Source organism: Onychostruthus taczanowskii, unplaced genomic scaffold (genome assembly GCF_017590055.1).
Source record: "Onychostruthus taczanowskii isolate IOZ18803 unplaced genomic scaffold, ASM1759005v1 scaffold225, whole genome shotgun sequence".
Lineage (NCBI taxonomy): Eukaryota > Metazoa > Chordata > Aves > Passeriformes > Passeridae > Onychostruthus > Onychostruthus taczanowskii.
The window spans coordinates 176283-193436 of NW_024499518.1; the positions used below are offsets into that span (position 1 = coordinate 176283).

General features: G+C 58.1%; 1 protein-coding gene across 3 annotated transcripts in view; it reads left to right on the forward strand.

Moving 5' to 3' along the window:
• Positions 1–15211, forward strand: part of SCARA5 (scavenger receptor class A member 5) — a 29740-nt gene extending 14529 nt beyond the window's left edge. For 2 of the 3 annotated variants that reach the window (XM_041405195.1, XM_041405194.1), the window contains exons 6-11: positions 576–656; positions 4193–4291; positions 8473–8535; positions 11139–11330; positions 14096–14241; positions 14334–15211. In XM_041405195.1, the coding sequence (XP_041261129.1) occupies positions 576–656; positions 4193–4291; positions 8473–8535; positions 11139–11330; positions 14096–14241; positions 14334–14384 (632 nt within the window). In that variant the 3' untranslated portion in view covers positions 14385–15211. Of the gene's footprint in view, positions 1–575; positions 657–4192; positions 4292–8472; positions 8536–11138; positions 11331–14095 lie in introns of all 3 variants that reach the window. The other variant, XM_041405197.1, reaches the window with a different exon arrangement.
• The last annotated feature ends 1943 nt before the right edge of the window (positions 15212–17154 follow it).

The window sequence follows — 17154 nt, forward strand, 5'->3', positions numbered from 1 at the left end:
TTCTCTTCAAATTCCTTCTTCCCATTGTTTTGGCTCCCGATTATTTTCAGCTTTTGGGATTTGAGCCTTTGCAGGATGAGGGATAAAACCCAGGATTGGGATTTTCTGCAAATTCCTGGGATTTTACCAAAATCCCGCTGTCAATCCTCTGCTCAAGGATCATCTCCAGAATTCCCAGAGGATCATCCCAGCTGGACAAATGGAAAGTGGCCCTGCCCCTGGATGATCCTTAACATCCTTTCCAACCCCCGAAATTCCAGGATTCTGTGAACATTCCCAAAATGTGTATTTTCCCTGATTTCTTGCAATGATTTCACTGGGAATATCCCAGCTTTTGGTCCAAAGGAAAATTCCCGAGTCCCGCTCAAGGTGGAGCTTCCAGGTGAATTTTCCCATCACTTGGAGCAGGTTGGTGGAATCCAGTTTGGAATTTAGGATCCACAAATCCTGGAAGATTAAAATCATGGAAAATGGCTTTGTCCCGGCTTTGTTCCCACATTTCTCAGCGATCCCGGATCTTCTGCTGCACATTCCCGACTTCGGGGTGTGATTCCCGCCCTCCCCTTGTGTTCCAGGGCCACCAGGACCCAAAGGAGACCGAGGCACGGAAGGGATGGAGGGAGAGCCCGGCCTTCCCGGCCTTCCCGGGCTCCGAGGTAAGGAAAACATTCCCAAAATCCCCCCAAATCCCATCCTGAAATAACCCGGCTGATCCAAACCCAACGGGACAACTCCCGGTGATTCCTGACCCATCCCTTGGCGTGTCCCAGCTCCTGAGGGACACGAGGATGGATCTGCTCTCCCGGATCCTGGAGCATCCATCCTGGAGGGAAAAACGTCATCGCCCACCCGGCTCCAGGAAATCCATGCTGGCATTCCCAGATTTCCAGGGTGTCCCAGCCAGGCTGGAGCGGGAATTGGCCACCCCATTCCCAAACGGAGCCTTCCAAGGCACCAGGGCTGGAATTGCTGCTGGATCCCTCTGGCAGATCCCGGGAACCCGGCAGAGGGGCCTTGGCTCTGAGATTTTTCCAGAATTTTCTTTTTCCAACGTCAGCAATGCCAATTTTCCCCACCCCCCTTCTTAATTCCATTGTTTTTGGGAGGAATTTCATTGGAAGCCCCCAGAGGACATTCCCACCCTGAGGAAGACTTGGCTCCAGCTGTTTCTGGTTTGAAGGAAACCTGGGAATGCTGCTCTGCTCCCAAGGGCTGGGAATGGTGGAGGTGGGGCAGGATCCCCCCGAGGACAACTTTGTGCCGTGGAGGTGACGGGATCCATCCCGCTGGGATCCCGCAGGATGGAGCTCCGGGACCAGGACCAGGTTTGGATTCACATCCAGGTCCAGTTCCAGGAGCAGGCCCAGGTCAGGGTCCAGATCCAGACCCAGATCCAGACCCAGACCCAGACCCAGATGTGGATCCAGATCCGCATCCAGGTTTGGACTCATACCCAGGTTAAAGTCTGGGTCCAGGTTCAGCTCCAGGTCTAAGTCCTGGTTCAGGTCCAAGTCCAGGCCCAGAAGTCGATCCTGATCCGTGTCCAGTTCAATGTCCAGGACCAGCTCCAGGACCGGGTTCAGGTCCAGATTCAGATCTGGATCCACATCCACATTCAAGACCAGTTGCAGATCCAGATCAGGATCAGTTTCAGGACCAGGTCTGGATTCAGGTCCAGGTGAAGGTCCAGATCCTGATCCAAGTCCAGATTCAGATTTGGATCTGGATCCACGTCTAGGTCCATATCCAGAACAAAGTCCAGGACCAGGTCCAGACCAGTCCCTGTTATCCCCTGCTCCAAACCCACCCCACAGGACCCTGGATGCCAGACCCAGACCCAGAGCCAGGCCCAGAGCCAGGCCCAGATCCAGACCCAGACCCAGACCCAGGCCCAGACCCAGACCCAGGCCCAGACCCAGACCCAGACCCAGACCCAGATCCAGACCCAGACCCAGATCCAGATCCAGACCCAGACCCAGACCCAGACCCAGACCCAGACCTAGACCCAGGCCCAGACCCGGGCCCAGATCCAGACCCAGACCCAGACCCAGGCCCAGACCCAGACCCAGACCCAGACCCAGATCCAGACCCAGACCCAGACCCAGATCCAGACCCAGACCCAGACCCAGACCCAGATCCAGGCCCAGACCCAGACCTAGACCCAGGCCCAGACCCGGGCCCAGATCCAGACCCAGACCCAGACCCAGACCCAGACCCAGACCCAGGCCCAGACCCGGGCCCAGACCCGGGCCCAGATCCAGACCCAGCTCCAGCTCCAGCTCCAGCTCCATGCCTGGAATCCTCTGCTCCAAGGATTCTGAGACACCGGACCTTGCTGGGACTGCTTTGGGCTCAAACACTGGGATTTTGGGATCGCTCCTTCCCAGGCCCAGCCCAGCGAGGCAGAGCCAGCCTGGAAATCCGATCTCCCTCGGCCAGCCCTTCTAGCTGCCCGTGTTCCTTCTCCCTCCAGCTGGAATTTCTGGCACTGATGGACTCGTGGCTGTTTTTCTTGGGTGTAACAACCTCGGAATTATATTGGCTCTTTTCCTTGCTTTTCCTTTTTTTTTTCCCCTCGTTTTTTTAATTGTTCGAACAGAAAAACAAAGCAATCCCAGGAGGGTTCCCCTTCAGGAAGAGTGGTGGGAAGAGCCATGATTTTTAGGTCTTTTCCAGGAGTTTTTTGGGATGCAGGCACCACCCTTTGGATCTGAGAAGGTCGGGTTCAGGTGTATCCCTGGAAAATCTCCTTTTCCACAGAAAATCCCCTTTTCCATGGAAAAATCCTCCCTCCTGCCCCCACCCCGCAGAAATCCGGGTCCTGATCCCTCCTCGGGACGGACACAGCAGGGAAAGATTGGACCTGGGGATAATCCCTGCTGGAGCTGGGGCTGGAATTCATCCTGGAGGATTTTTTTTCCTCGTAAACTGGAGGAAAATCCTGACTAAGTTTGGAAAAGCCCGGCCCCGGCAGAGGGGGGCAGCGGTGCCCGGGGAATCCAGGGCTCCCTCCACACGGACAGAGCCAGGCTTAGATCCTGGCGGAGCTTCGGATCCGAGCCCGGCTCAGGCTCGGGATCGATCCCGTGGGATCATCCCCAGGTCCCACAGATCCTGTCTCCAGCACAGGGTCCTGCCTCCTTCCCACAGCCAGATCTGGATCCAGGTCCAGGTCCCAGCTGGGGTCCAGGACCAGATGTGGATCTGGATCCAGGTCCAGACCAAAGTCCAGATTTCAGACCCGACCCAAATCCAGGTCCAGTTTCAGGACCAGAACCAGATCCACAGCTGGATTCAGGTCCAGATCAAGGTTCAAGATCAGGACCAGATCCAGGTCCAGGACCAGGATCAGGTCCAGGTCCAGGACCAGATCCAGGTCCAGGTCCACATCCAGGTGTAGATCTAGATCTAGATCCAGATCCAGGTCCAGGAGCAGATCCTGATCCAGGTCCAGGTCCAGGTCCAGGTCCAGGTCCAGGTCCAGGTCCAGGTCTATGTCCAGGTCCAGGTGCAGATCTAGATCCGGGTCCAGGAGCAGGTCCAGGTCCAGGAGCAGGTCCTGATCCAGGTCCAGGAGCAGATCCAGGTCCAGGTCCAGGTCCATGTCCAGGTCCAAGTCCAGGTCCAGGACCAGATCCTGATCCAGGTCCAGGTCCAGGTCCAGGTCCATGTCCAGGTCCAAGTCCAGGTCCATGTCCAGGTCCAAGTCCAGGTCCAGGAGCAGATCCAGGTCCAGGTCCAGGTCCAGGTCCAGAAGCAGATCCAGGTCCAGGTCCAGGTCCTACATGGATGGAGGTGACCTCCAAGGTTCGGATGCGTCCCCTGTGCAGGATTTCCCAAACTCCAGCCCAATTCCCACCTCCCCGACATCAGGAATGCTCACACCAGGGGGTTCCATCCCTAAATCCTTCTCCAACAAACATCCAACCCCTTGGACAACATGGATCCTGGAGACCTGGGCCTCACGGGGGACACATCCCAATTCCTTGGGATGGATCCTAGTTTTCCTTCCTTGAACTCCAGCTTTGGAGCCAAATTTACCTCCCTCCCACCTAAAGATCCTCAGGAATTCCCTAGCACCTGGATAAATCCGTCCTGGATCCCAGGAGAAGGATGGGCCGGACTCTGGGGTCTCCCAGGCACATTGGGATTGCGGAATTCTGCTCATTTTGTGTCCCCATCCTCATTCCAGGGCTTCCCGGGGAGCGGGGACTGCCCGGCCCGCGCGGACTGAAGGGGGACCAGGGAGAGCTCGGCCCGCGCGGCCCCGCCGGAATGCGCGGGTTCAAAGGTACGGATGCGGATCCCGGCGGGAATCCAGCAGCAGGCGGGCTCTGGAGATCCCGGGATGAGGGGCAGAGCCCTGGAAGGGAGATCGGGGCGTCCTCTGGCTCGGGAAGCACCCGGATCTCCTGGAGGAACGGGAATCCCAACAATTCCCGCACCAGCGCCGTTCCATGGATTTGGGATGTCCTCCCATTCCATGGCGCTCCGCGGGGGCCTCCCGGGCTGTGCTCCCACGCCTGGCTCCGGCAGGGATTTGGGAATAATCTCCTGGCGTTTTCTGTTTGCTGCGGTTTCCCGTCTTCCCGGGAAAGCTGTGGGAGTAGGAAGTCGGGATTTAGCGGGACACGGCTGTCCCTGGACACCTGGGAAATTCCCAGCTGCAACCAAAACCTGGACTGAAAACCCCAAAAAATGCCCTTTGGGCCTCAAAATTCCTGCTGGAGAGGCAGGAAGGGAAAACACCCTGGGAAGAGCTGGGAATTGTAGGGAACAGAAAGCTGGAGGGGATTGGGACTGCGATTGGGATTGGGATTGGGACTGGGATTGGGACTGGGATTGGGATTGGGTGGGAAGGGACCTTAAAGGTCCTTGAATTCCACGCCCTTCCACATCTTCCACTATCCCAGGTTGCTCCAGGAGGTTGGAAAACCCCTGGACACATCCCTGGAGCACCAGGAATGTCGGGATTTTCTCACTGGCTCATGCCGAGAGCTCCTTAAATCCAGAAAATGATCCGAAAAATCCCCGGCTGGTTGGGTTGGGATTCGCCGGCCTGATGCTGGATCTGCTCTCCAAGGAATCATGGAATTGTTGAGGCTGGAAAAGCTCTCCAAGTCCAACCATTCCCACCCTGATCCACATCTCCGAGTGCCACATCCCCACGGATTTGGATCCCTCGGGAATGCGGGTTCCACCCCCGGACTCAATGGTCTCTGAGGGCTTTTCCAACCTCAACAATTCCATGAAAATCTCAAAGCCATTCCTGGATCCTGTCCCCATCCCAGGGATCCCTGGTGTCCCACGTGGATGGGGGTCACTCCCCGGACTCCGATGTGTCCCCCCAAAAATCCACCCCCACCTCCCTCCCCCCAGAGATCGGGAATGTCGGATCCAGGCGTTCATCCGACCCCTTTTCCAATGAAATTCCAGCCCCTCTGGCAGTGCTCGGGCAGTTTATGGGATTCTCTGGAATTTACGGGGAACAGACCCGGGCCTGGGCCCAGATCCAAAGCCAGGCTTTGCCTTAAACCCCGGATTTCTGCAGGACCCTTCTCCAAGGAATTCCTGCCAAGGGAATTTCATCCCAGGAATCCTGGGATGGGGGTTTTAGGGGTGGAGGAGCCTCCTCATGGAAAATTCCAGGTTTAAAACTCTCCCGGAGCAGCTCCAACCTGGCAGAGGAACGGCAGATTCCCGAATTCCTTTCCTTGTTGGTATTTTCCCATTTTTGATGGATTTCTCCTCAAAATGACCCCGGTGGAGGATTTTTTTTCCTCATTTCCAAATGGGAAAACATTATCCTGGGAAGTGAGGACAGGTCCGGGCTCCCACTTTTCCATGGAAAAGGCCGTGCAGGGAATACACTCAGGAGGAAAGAGCAGGAAAAATCCAAGCTGGGATCGTAATTCAGGGATAAATTTGGGGTGATACGAGAAGATTCCTTCCGGAACATCCCCAGGGAGGAGTTTTTTGGGAATGTTCCTGGAGGCAGAACCTGACTCCACCCGGGATTGGTGGATTCTCCTGGGGCTTTTCCCAAGATTTTGGGATCCATCACTCCCTGCAGATCCATGGGAAGAGCTGAGGGTCTCTGTCACTGTGTCTGCGCCTACATTTTGTGCCCAATCCCAAAAAAAAAAAAGATGGGAAAAAGGCCTGGAATGCTTTGATGGTCGCTGGGGGAAGGCAGGACGGAGTGGGAGAGGATTCTCCCAAATTCCCGGGCTCTGTCCCAGCCCCGAGGCTCCCTCCAGGCTCTCCGGGAATGGGATCCCATTTTTTGGGATCTTCTCCAGCCCCGACACCTCAGGAGCTGAGTTATTCCCACCAGAAAATTCCTGGGAAGAGAGGTGAGTTGGGAAAGGGGGGAAGGAAGGAGCCAGAGGAGCTGCGGCTGCCCCTGGATCCCCGGGAGTGTCCCAGGAAAGGTTGGAGCACCCTGGGAATAGCGGGAGGTGTCGGGGTTGGAATGGGATGGGATTGAAGGTCCTTTCCCACCCAAACCATTCCAGGATTCCCAGATTGCTGCTGCTCGACGGAAACCGGGACAAGCTGGGGAATTGGGATTTTAGGATGGGAATCCTCTTCCACATTCCATGATCCCAGGGTGATCCAGCATTTCCTTGGACACTGACAGGGATGCAGGGATTCACTGGGAATTCTGGACTCCAGGAAGGGCCTCCCTTCCCTTTTCCATCCCTGAATCCCATAAAAATCCCTCAGGATGGATCCTGAGTGTCCTTGATCCCAGAATCCTGGAATGGTTTGGGATGGGATCCATGGACCTTCAATGCCATGATCCCAGGGACACTTCCCACATCCCAGGGTAATCCAAATCCACCCTTGGGCACTGCCAGGGATCCAGGGATTCTCTGGGAATTCCAGCCCAGCCGGGAATTCCTTCCCAAGATCCCACCATCCCAAGCTCCCCTTTCCCACTGGAAGCCATTCCCTGGCTCCTGGCCCTCCAGCCCTTTCCCAAATCCCAGCTCTCCTGGAGCCTCTGGAAAAGGCTCCAAGGAATTCCTGGATCCTTCCCTGATCCAGCTGCACATTCCCAGCTCTCCCAGCCTGGCTCCAGGAGATCTCCGTGGCCTCCTCTGGAATTTCTCCTCCCGGAGTCAGGATCCCGGGGCCTCACCTGGGCAGGACCCTCCCCCTTTTCCTGCTGCCCCAGCTCTGGGATCATCCCAGGACAAATCCATTTCCTGGGATCCCTCCACCCCCTCTCCCGTCCCATTTTGGGGAGGAACCCACCAAAACCCGGAACTGACACTTCCCAATCCCGGTTTCTGGATGCGAGGAGCCGGGGCTGCATCCCTGGCCCCATTCCCGGCAGTTTCCATCTGGATCCCATCAGCTCCATCCCACACAGCCCGCGGGACCAATCCCGCGCTCCCGCAGCCTCCCAGGGAGCAGGCAGGAATTTCCTGCCCAGCTCTGGCTTTTTGGGATCGTTTCACATCCGATGTTTTCCTCCCTCCCGGATTTTTGGGTGTTGTTTGTTGTTCCTGGAGGCTGGAGCGTCCCCGAGCCTTTCCTTGGGATCGGGCCAGGCTTGGCCAAGGCAGGATCAGCAAATCCCAGCCTGGGGTCCTGCTCAGGGCCGGGAAAAGCTGGGAATGAGGGAGGAGCAGGCTCCGGGAGAGCCAAGGAATGTCCGAGCTCGTTAGTGAGGTCATTAACGGGATAGCAAACTGTAATTGGGATATGGAATCATTCCCGGGATACCAAACCATGGCTGGGATATGGAATCATTCCCAGATATCAAACCATGGCTGGGATATGGAATCATTCCCGGGATACCAAACCATGGCTGGGATATGGAATCATTCCCGGGATACCAAACCATGGCTGGGATATGGAATCATTCCTGGGATATCAAACGAGTGGGAATGTTTATCCAGCTGCTCCAACCCCCTGGCATCGCCCTTTTCCATGGATACCATTCCATGATTTCCTGGTGCTTCCTCAGGGATTTGGGAATCCCCACCCCTGACCCCCAAATGAGGCGTTTTTTGCCCCAAACGGGGTTTTCCACCCCCAAATTGGGAATTTCATCCCAAAATCCAGGGGTTTTGTTGCCTTTTATGGGATCTGCAGTCAGGAATTCCAGGAGCCCCAGGACCTCCTCTTCCCGCTGCCGCGGAACGCCTTACCGGATAATTTTTGGGATTTCCCAGTTTTGGGAGCAGGGATGGGAAATGGGATGTCGGCAGTGATGGGGGTCAAAGAGGGATGGGGATTTATGGGAATTTCTGGAGATTTCTGGGGGTCCAGGGGCATCAAAGAGGGATGGGGATTTACGGGAATTTCTGGGAATTTCTGGGATTTTCTGGGAATTTCCAGGAATTTCTGGGGATTTCTGGGGGTCCAAGGCTACCAAAGAGGGGTGGGGATTTATGGGGTCTGGGGGCTGTTGGGGGGGTCAACAAACCCCAAAAATTCCGGCTTGTCTCTTCCCAGGCGAGCGCGGCCCCAAGGGGGACAAGGGGGACAAGGGGGACAGAGGAGCCGCCGGTGGCAGCGGTGAGTTCCTGGGGGAGATTTTTTGGGAATTGGGAGCTCGGGCTGGGAAGATTCCTGATGCGAAGAGGAATTCCTGAGGCTGGGAAAACCATCCCGGGGTTCTCCTGCCTGGGCGAGGAGGAGCCGCAGCCGGGGAAGGTGGGAGGGGACGGGAAAGGACCGGGAATGCCGGAGGGAGGAGGTCGGGAATGCCGGAAGTGTCCGCCAGGTGTGGGACGCCCTGCCTGCCGCCCCAGGGACATCCCAGCCTGGGGACATTCCCCATGGAATCCCCGGGATGTTGCTCCTTGGGGACATTCCCCATGGAATCCCAGGGACATCCCAGCCTGGGGATACCATCCCTGGAGATGCCAGCATGGATGATGTCACCACGGATGATGTCACCAGCTGTCCCCATGGCATGGATTACATCCCCATGGCTGCTGTCCCCATGGCTGCTGTCCCCATGGCCACGGCTGATGTCCCCATGGCTTCTGTCCCCATGGCTGCTGTCCCCATGGATTACATCCCCATGGTTGCTGTCCCCATGCCGCTGTCCCCGTGCCCACAGTCCCCACGGATTACATCCCCACGGATTACATCCCCATGGATTACATCCCTGTGCCTGCTGTCCCCATGCCCGCTGTCCCCATGGCTGTCCCCATGGCTGTCCCCATGCCGCCATCCCCATGGCTGTCCCCGTGGTGCCGTCCCCGTGTCTGACGGCGCTGTCCCCATCCATGGCTGTCCCCATGGCTGTCCCATGCCACTGTCCCCATGGCTGATGGCGCTGTCCCCATGGCTGTCCCCATGGCTGTCCCCATGGCTGTCCCCATGCCGCCATCCCCATGGCTGTCCCCGTGGTGCCGTCCCCGTGTCTGACGGCGCTGTCCCCATGGTTTACATTCCCATGGATTACATCCCTGTGCTCGCTGTCCCCGTGCCCGCTGTCCCCATGGCTGTCCCCATGCCCGCCGTCCCTGTGCTGCCGTCCCCGTGTCTGACGGCGCTGTCCCCATGGCTGTCCCCGTGGTGCCGTCCCCGTGTCTGATGGCGCTGTCCCCATGGATTACATCCCTATGGCTGTCCCCGTGCCGCTGTCCCCGTGGTGCCGTCCCCGTGTCTGATGGCGCTGTCCCCACGGATTACATTCTCATGGATTGCATCCCCGTGCTCGCTGTCCCCGTGCCCCCTGTCCCCGTGGTTGACAGTGCTGTCCCCATGGCTGTCCCTGTGCCCGCTGTCCCGTGTCTGACGGCGCTGTCCCCATGGATTTGCTCCCCGTGGTGCCGTCCCCGTGTCTGATGGTGCTGTCCCCATGGATTACATCCCTATGGCTGTCCCCGTGCCGCTGTCCCCGTGGTGCCGTCCCCGTGGCTGACGGCTGTCCCCATGGATTACATTCCCATGGATTACATCCCTATGCTCGCTGTCCCCGTGCCCGCTGTCCCCATGGCTGTCCCCGTGGTACCGTCCCCGTGTCTGATGGCGCTGTCCCCACGGATTACATTCTCATGGATTGCATCCCCGTGCTCGCTGTCCCCGTGCCCCCTGTCCCCGTGGTTGACAGTGCTGTCCCCATGGCTGTCCCCGTGCCCGCTGTCCCCATGGCTGACGGTGCTGTCGCCGTGGCTGATGGTGCTGTCCCCATGGCTGTCCCCGTGCCCGCTGTCCCCGTGGCTGACGGCGCTGTCCCCGTGCCACTGTCCCTGTGCCCGGTGTCCCCATGTCTGACGACGCTGTCCCCATGGCTGTCCCCGTGCCCGCTGTCCCCATGGCTGATGGTGCTGTCCCCATGGCTGACGGCGCTGTCCCCGTGGCTGTCCCCATGTCTGCTGTCCCCGTGCCCCTGTCCCCGTGCCGCTATCCCCATGGCTGTCCCCATGGTGCCATCCCCGTGTCTGACGGTGCTGTCCCCATGGATTTGCTCCCCGTGGTGCCGTCCCCGTGGCTGACGGCGCTGTCCCCATGGCTGTCCCCATGGCTGTCCCCGTGCCCGCTGTCCCCATGGCTGTCCCCATGCCCGCCGTCCCCGTGCCCCTGTCCCCCTGCCGCCGTCCCCGTGTCTGACGGCGCTGTCCCCATGGCTGTCCCCGTGGCGCCGTCCCCGTGTCTGATGGCGCTGTCCCCATGGATTACATTCTCATGGATTGCATCCCCGTGCTCACTGTCCCCGTGGTTGACGGTGCTGTCCCCATGGCTGTCCCCATGCCCGCTGTCCCCATGGCTGTCCCCATGGCTGTCCCTGTGCCCGCTGTCCCGTGTCTGACGGTGCTGTCCCCATGGATTTGCTCCCCGTGGTGCCGTCCCCGTGTCTGACAGCGCTGTCCCCGTGGTGCCGTCCCCGTGTCTAACGGTGCTGTCCCCATGGCTGTCCCCGTGCCCGCTGTCCCCGTGCCCGCTGTCCCCATGGCTGTCCCCGTGCCCGCTGTTCCCATGGCTGTCCCCATGCCCGCTGTCCCCATGCCCGCTGTCCCCATGGATTTGTTCCCCGTGTCTGCGCTGTCCCCATGGATTTGCTCCCCGAGGCGCCGTCCCCGTGTCTGACGGCGCTGTCCCCATGGCTGTCCCCATGCCCGCCGTCCCCATGCCTGCTGTCCCCGTGTCTGACGGCGCTGCCGCAGCCCCGGCCGAGGGCTCGGTGCGGCTGGTGAACGGCTCCGGGGCGCACGAGGGGCGCCTGGAGATCTTCCACGAGCGCCGCTGGGGCTCGGTCTGCGACGACGGCTGGGACAGCCGCGACGGCGACGTGGCGTGCCGCATGCTGGGCTTCCCCGGCGCCGCCGCCGTCTTCCGCATGGCGCGCTTCGGGCAAGGTGGGACCGGGAACGGGAACGGGATCGGGATCGGGAATGGGATCGGGATCGGGATTCGGGATTGGGAACAGGATCGGGATCGGGATTCGGGATTGGGAACAGGATCGGGAACGGGAACAGGATCGGGAATGGGAACGGAAATGGGAACGGGAACGGGAATGGGAACGGGATTCGGGATTGGGAATGGGAACGGGAACAGGATTGGGATCGGGAATGGGAACGGATCCTCGGGCATGGGAACGGGATTGGGAATGGGATCGGGAATGGGAACGGGAATGGGATTCGGGAACGGGAACGGGATTCGGGAACGGGATCGGGAACAGGATCGGGAACGGGACTTGGGATCGGGAAGGGGATCGGGAACAGATCCTCGGGATTGGGAATGGGATCGGGAACGGGATTTGGGATCAGGAACAGGATCGGGAACAGGATTCGGGAACGGGATTCAGGATTCGGAACGGGATAGGGAACAGGATTCGGGAACGGGATTCGGGATCGGGAACGGGATTCGGGATTGGGAACGGGATAGGGAATGGATCCTCGGGATTCGGGATCGGGAACGGGATCGGGAACAGATCCTCGGGATTGGAAACAGGACTGGGAAGGGGAAAGGGAACAGATCCTCGGGATTGGGAATGGGATCAGGAACAGGATCGGGAACGGATCCTCGGGAATGGGAACAGAATCGGGAACGGATCCTTGGGATTGGGAACAGGATCGGGAACGGGATTCGGGATTGGGAACAGGATCGGGAACGGATCCTCGGGAATGGGAACAGGATCAGGAACGGATCCTTGGGATCGGAAACAGGATCGGGAATGGATCCTCGGGATCGGGAACAGGATTGGGAATGGGACCGGGAACGGATCCTCGGGATCGGGAACGGGATTCGGGATCGGAAACGGCTTCTCGGGATTGAGAATGGGATTCGGGATTGGAAACACCTCCTGTGGGATTTGGGAACGCTTCTTGGGATTTGGGAATGGCTCCTTGGGATTTGGGAATGGCTCCTGTGGGATTCGGGAATGGCTCCTGGGATCCCAGAGAATGGCTCCTCGGGATTGGGAATGGCTCCTCGGGATTGGGAATGGCTCCTCGGGATCCCAGAGCGGCTCCTTGGGATTCGGGAACAGCTCCTCGAGGAACTGGGACCTCCCTGACCCCGCTGGAGCCCCGGGAGCCTCCAGGAGATATTCCCTGGGATCTGGGATTTGAGGGATCAGGGTGGGGATCCAGGGGGGATCGGTGATCCTGGGGATCCCTTCCTGGGCTGGAGATTCCATAATTCCTCTGAGCTCCTTGGGTGGCCTCTCCGGGCTCTCGGAGCTGGAGGATCAGGGAAAAGCCGCTCCGGGAGCGCAGCCGGAACCCTCTGGAGCTGCTGTCCCTCATTCCCGCCTCGGGAGACCTTGGGATGTCTCCTCCCACCACGGCTCCATCCATCCCACCTTTCCTTGGGAACCACCAGGGATCCAGGGATTCTCTGGGAATTCCAGCCCAGCCGGGAATTCCTTCCCAAGATCCCACCATCCCAAGCTCCCCTTTCCCACTGGGAGCCATTCCCTGGCTCCTGGCCCTCCAGCCCTTGCCCAAATCCCAGCTCTCCTGGAGCCCCTGGAAAAGGCTCCAAGGATTCCCTGGATCCTTCCCTGATCCAGCTGCACATTCCCAGCTCTTGGAGCAGCTCCGGGGTCTCCAGGACCTGATGGATCCGTGGATATTCCATGGATATTCTGTGGATATTCCATGGATCCCCCGGCTGCCCGGGATCCCAGAAATTCTGGCCGCGTGGAATCCCAGAAATTCTGGCCATGCGGGATACCAGGGATTCCTATCCCTGGCACAGGGATCCCAGGAATTCCAGCCCTGTGGGATCCATGGAATTCTGGCCATGTTGGATCCATGGAATTCTGTCCTTGAGGGATCCCCAGAATTCTGTCCTTGGGGCATCCTCAGAATTCCAGCCGTGTGAGATCCATGGAATTCTGTCCTTGGGGGATCCCTGGAATTCCAGCCGTGTGGGATCCATGGAATTCTGTCCTTGGGGGATTCCTGGAATTGCAGCCCTGTGGGATCCATAGAATTCCATCCTTGTGGGATCCCCGGATTTCCATCCTTAAGGAAACCCCAGAATTCCATCCTTGGGGCATCCCCAGAGTTCCGTCCTTGGGGCATCTCCGGAATTCCAGCCCTGTGGGATCCATGGAATTCTGTCCTTGGGGGATCCCTGGAATTGCAGCCGTGTGGAATCCATGGAATTCTGTCCTTGGGGGATCCCTGGAATTGCAGCCGTGTGGGATCCATGGAATTCTGTCCTTGGGGGATCCCTGGAAGTGCAGCCCTGTGGGATCCATGGAATTCCAGTCCTGTGGAATCCATGGAGTTCTGTCCTTGTGGGATCCCCGGATTTCCATCCTTAAGGAATCCACAGAATTCCATCCTTGGGGCATCCCCAGAGTTCCGTCCTTGGGGCATCCCTGGAATTCCAGCCCTGTGGGATCCATGGAATTCTATCCTTGGGGGATCCCTGGAATTGCAGCCGTGTGGAATCCATGGAATTCTGTCCTTGGGGGATCCCTGGAATTGCAGCCCTGTGCGATCCATGGAATTCCAGCCCTGTGGGATCCGTGGAGTTCTGTCCTTGAGGAATCCCCAGAATTCCATCCTTGGGGGATCCCTGGAATTCTGTCCCTGGGGGACCCCCGGAGCTGGGTGCCCGGGGTGCCGGAATGTGGGTGTCCGTGTGTCCGTGTGTCCGTCCGCAGGCTCGGGGCAGATCTGGATGGACGACGTGTCGTGCGCGGGCAGCGAGGCCGCCCTGCAGCTCTGCCCCTTCTCGGGATGGGGCCGCAGCAACTGCGGGCACGCCGAGGATGCCGGCCTGCGCTGCCGGACAGACGGACACGCCGAGGCACCCACGGAGGGACTGACGGACACGCCGAGGGATTGACGGACACGCCGAGGGACTGACGGACACGCTGAGGGACTGACGGACACGCCGAGGCACCCACGGAGGGACTGACGGAGGGACTGACGGACACGCCAAGGGACTGACGGAGGGACTGACGGAGGGACCGACGGACACGCCGAGGCACCCACGGAGGGACTGACGGACACGCCGAGGGACTGACGGAGGGACTGACGGACATGCCGAGGGACTGACGGACACACCGAGGGACTGACGGACACACCGAGGGACTGACAGACATGCCGAGGCACCGACGGAGGGGCTGACGGACACGCCGAGGGACTGACGGACACACTGGGGGACTGACAGAGGGACCAACGGACCCATAGAGGGACAGACGGACACACTGAGGGACTGACGGACCCATGGAGGGACAGACGGACACACTGAGGGACTGACAGAGGGACCGACGGACCCATAGAGGGACTGACGGACCCACAGAGGGACAGATGGACACACTGAGGGACTGACGGACCCATGGAGGGACAGACGGACACACTGAGGGACTGACAGAGGGACCAACGGACCCATAGAGGGACAGACGGACACACTGAGGGACTGACAGAGGGACCGACGGACACGCCGAGGGACTGACGGACTGATGGACACACGGAGTGACTGATGGACCCATATAGGGACAGACGGACACGGGGGGACAGACAGACCCCATAGAGGGACAGACGGACCCAAACACACCCCAAAGGGACAGACGGACCCCAAACCCACCCCATAGAGGGAATGACTGACCCCAAACCCACCCCAAAGGGAAACCCCAAACCTATCCTGAAGGGGAAATCCCAAATCCACCCCAAAGGGAAACCCCAAATCCATCCAGAAGGGGAAATCCCAAACCCGCCCCAAAGGAGAAATCCCAAACCCCCTCCAAAGGGAAACCCCAAATCCATCCCAAAGAGAAAACCCCAAACCCGTCCCAAAGAGAAACCCCAAATCCATCCAGAAGGGGAAAATCCCAAATGGGAAAATCCCCAAATCCATCCCAAAAGGAAACCCCAAATCCATCCCAAAGGGAAATCCCAAATCCATCCAAAAAGGAAACCCCAAATCCATCCCAAAGGGAAACCCCAAACCCATCCCAAAAGGAAACCCCAAATCCATCCCAAAGGGAAATCCCACTGACGGACCCATGGAGGGACAGACGGACACACTGAGGGACTGACGGACCCATGGAGGGACAGACGGACACACTGAGGGACTGACGGACCCATGGAGGGACAGACGGACACACTGAGGGACTGACGGACCCATGGAGGGACAGACGGACACACTGAGGGACTGACAGAGGGACCAACGGACCCATAGAGGGACAGACGGACACACTGAGGGACTGACAGAGGGACCGACGGACACGCCGAGGGACTGACGGACTGATGGACACACGGAGTGACTGACGGACCCATATAGGGACAGACGGACACGGGGGGACAGACAGACCCCATAGAGGGACAGACGGACCCAAACACACCCCAAAGGGACAGACGGACCCCAAACCCACCCCATAGAGGGAATGACTGACCCCAAACCCACCCCAAAGGGAAACCCCAAACCTATCCTGAAGGGGAAATCCCAAATCCACCCCAAAGGGAAACCCCAAATCCATCCAGAAGGGGAAAATCCCAAATGGGGACATCCCAAACCCATCCCAAATGGGAAAATCCCCAAATCCATCCCAAAAGGAAACCCCAAACCCATCCCAAAGGGGCCGGGAATGGGATCGTTCCCAGAGAAATAAAGGATTTATGCTTCTGTTTGTGGGGTTTATGGGATTTTATGGGGTTTATGAGATTTTTGGGGTTTTATGAGGTTGATGGGATTTATGGGGTTTAGGGGGATTTTTTTTTTTGTTTTATGGGGTTTAATGGGGTTTTTAATTTATGGGGTTTATGGGGTTTTATGGGATTTTATGGGATTTTATGGAGTTTATGGGGTTTTATGGGATTTTATGGGATTTTATGGAGTTTATGGGGTTTTATGGGATTTTATGGGGTTTGTGGGGTTTTATGGGATTAATAGGGTTTTTGGGGTTTAATGGGGTTTATGGGATTTTACGGAGTTTATGGGCTTTTATGGGGTTTGTGGGGTTTATGGGATTTTATGGGGTTTTATGGGATTTTGTGGGGTTTATGGGATTTATGGGGTTTTTGGGATTTTATAGGGTTTATGGGGTTTATGGGGTTTTATGGGGTTAATGAGATTTTTGTGGTTTTATGGGTTGATGGGATTTTATGGGGTTTATGGGATTTATGGGGTTTAGGGGGATTTTTTTTTTTGTTTTATGGGGTTTAATGGGGTTTTTAATTTATGGGGTTTATGGGGTTTTTGGGGGTTTTAGGGCATTTATGGGGATTTATGGGATTTTAGGGCATTTATGGGTTTTTTATGGCGTTTTGGGGCATTTATGGGGTTTTGATGGGGTTTCTATGGGGTTTTGGGGCATTTATGGGGTTTTTATAGGGTTTGGGGACATTTATGGGGTTTTGGGGCATTTATGGGGTTTCTATGGGGTTTGGGGACATTTATGGGGTTTTGATGGGGTTTTGGAGCATTTATGGGGTTCTGGGACATTTCTGGGGTTTTGGGGCATTTATGGGGTTTTGGGGCATTTATGGGATTTTGGGACATTTTTGGCTTTCCACGGGCCCCACAGCGCCCCCCCAAATTCTCGGGGTCCCCCCCTTCGTCCCTGACCCTTCCCGGCCCCACAGAGCCCCCGAGCGCCCCAAATTCCCCCCCCACCCCCCCGCTGTTTTTGGGGCCGCCCCAAAACCCCGGGGATCGCCCCAAGCCACGCCCACTCCGCGCTGGCCACGCCCCCTGGCTGGGCACGCCGCTTACGTC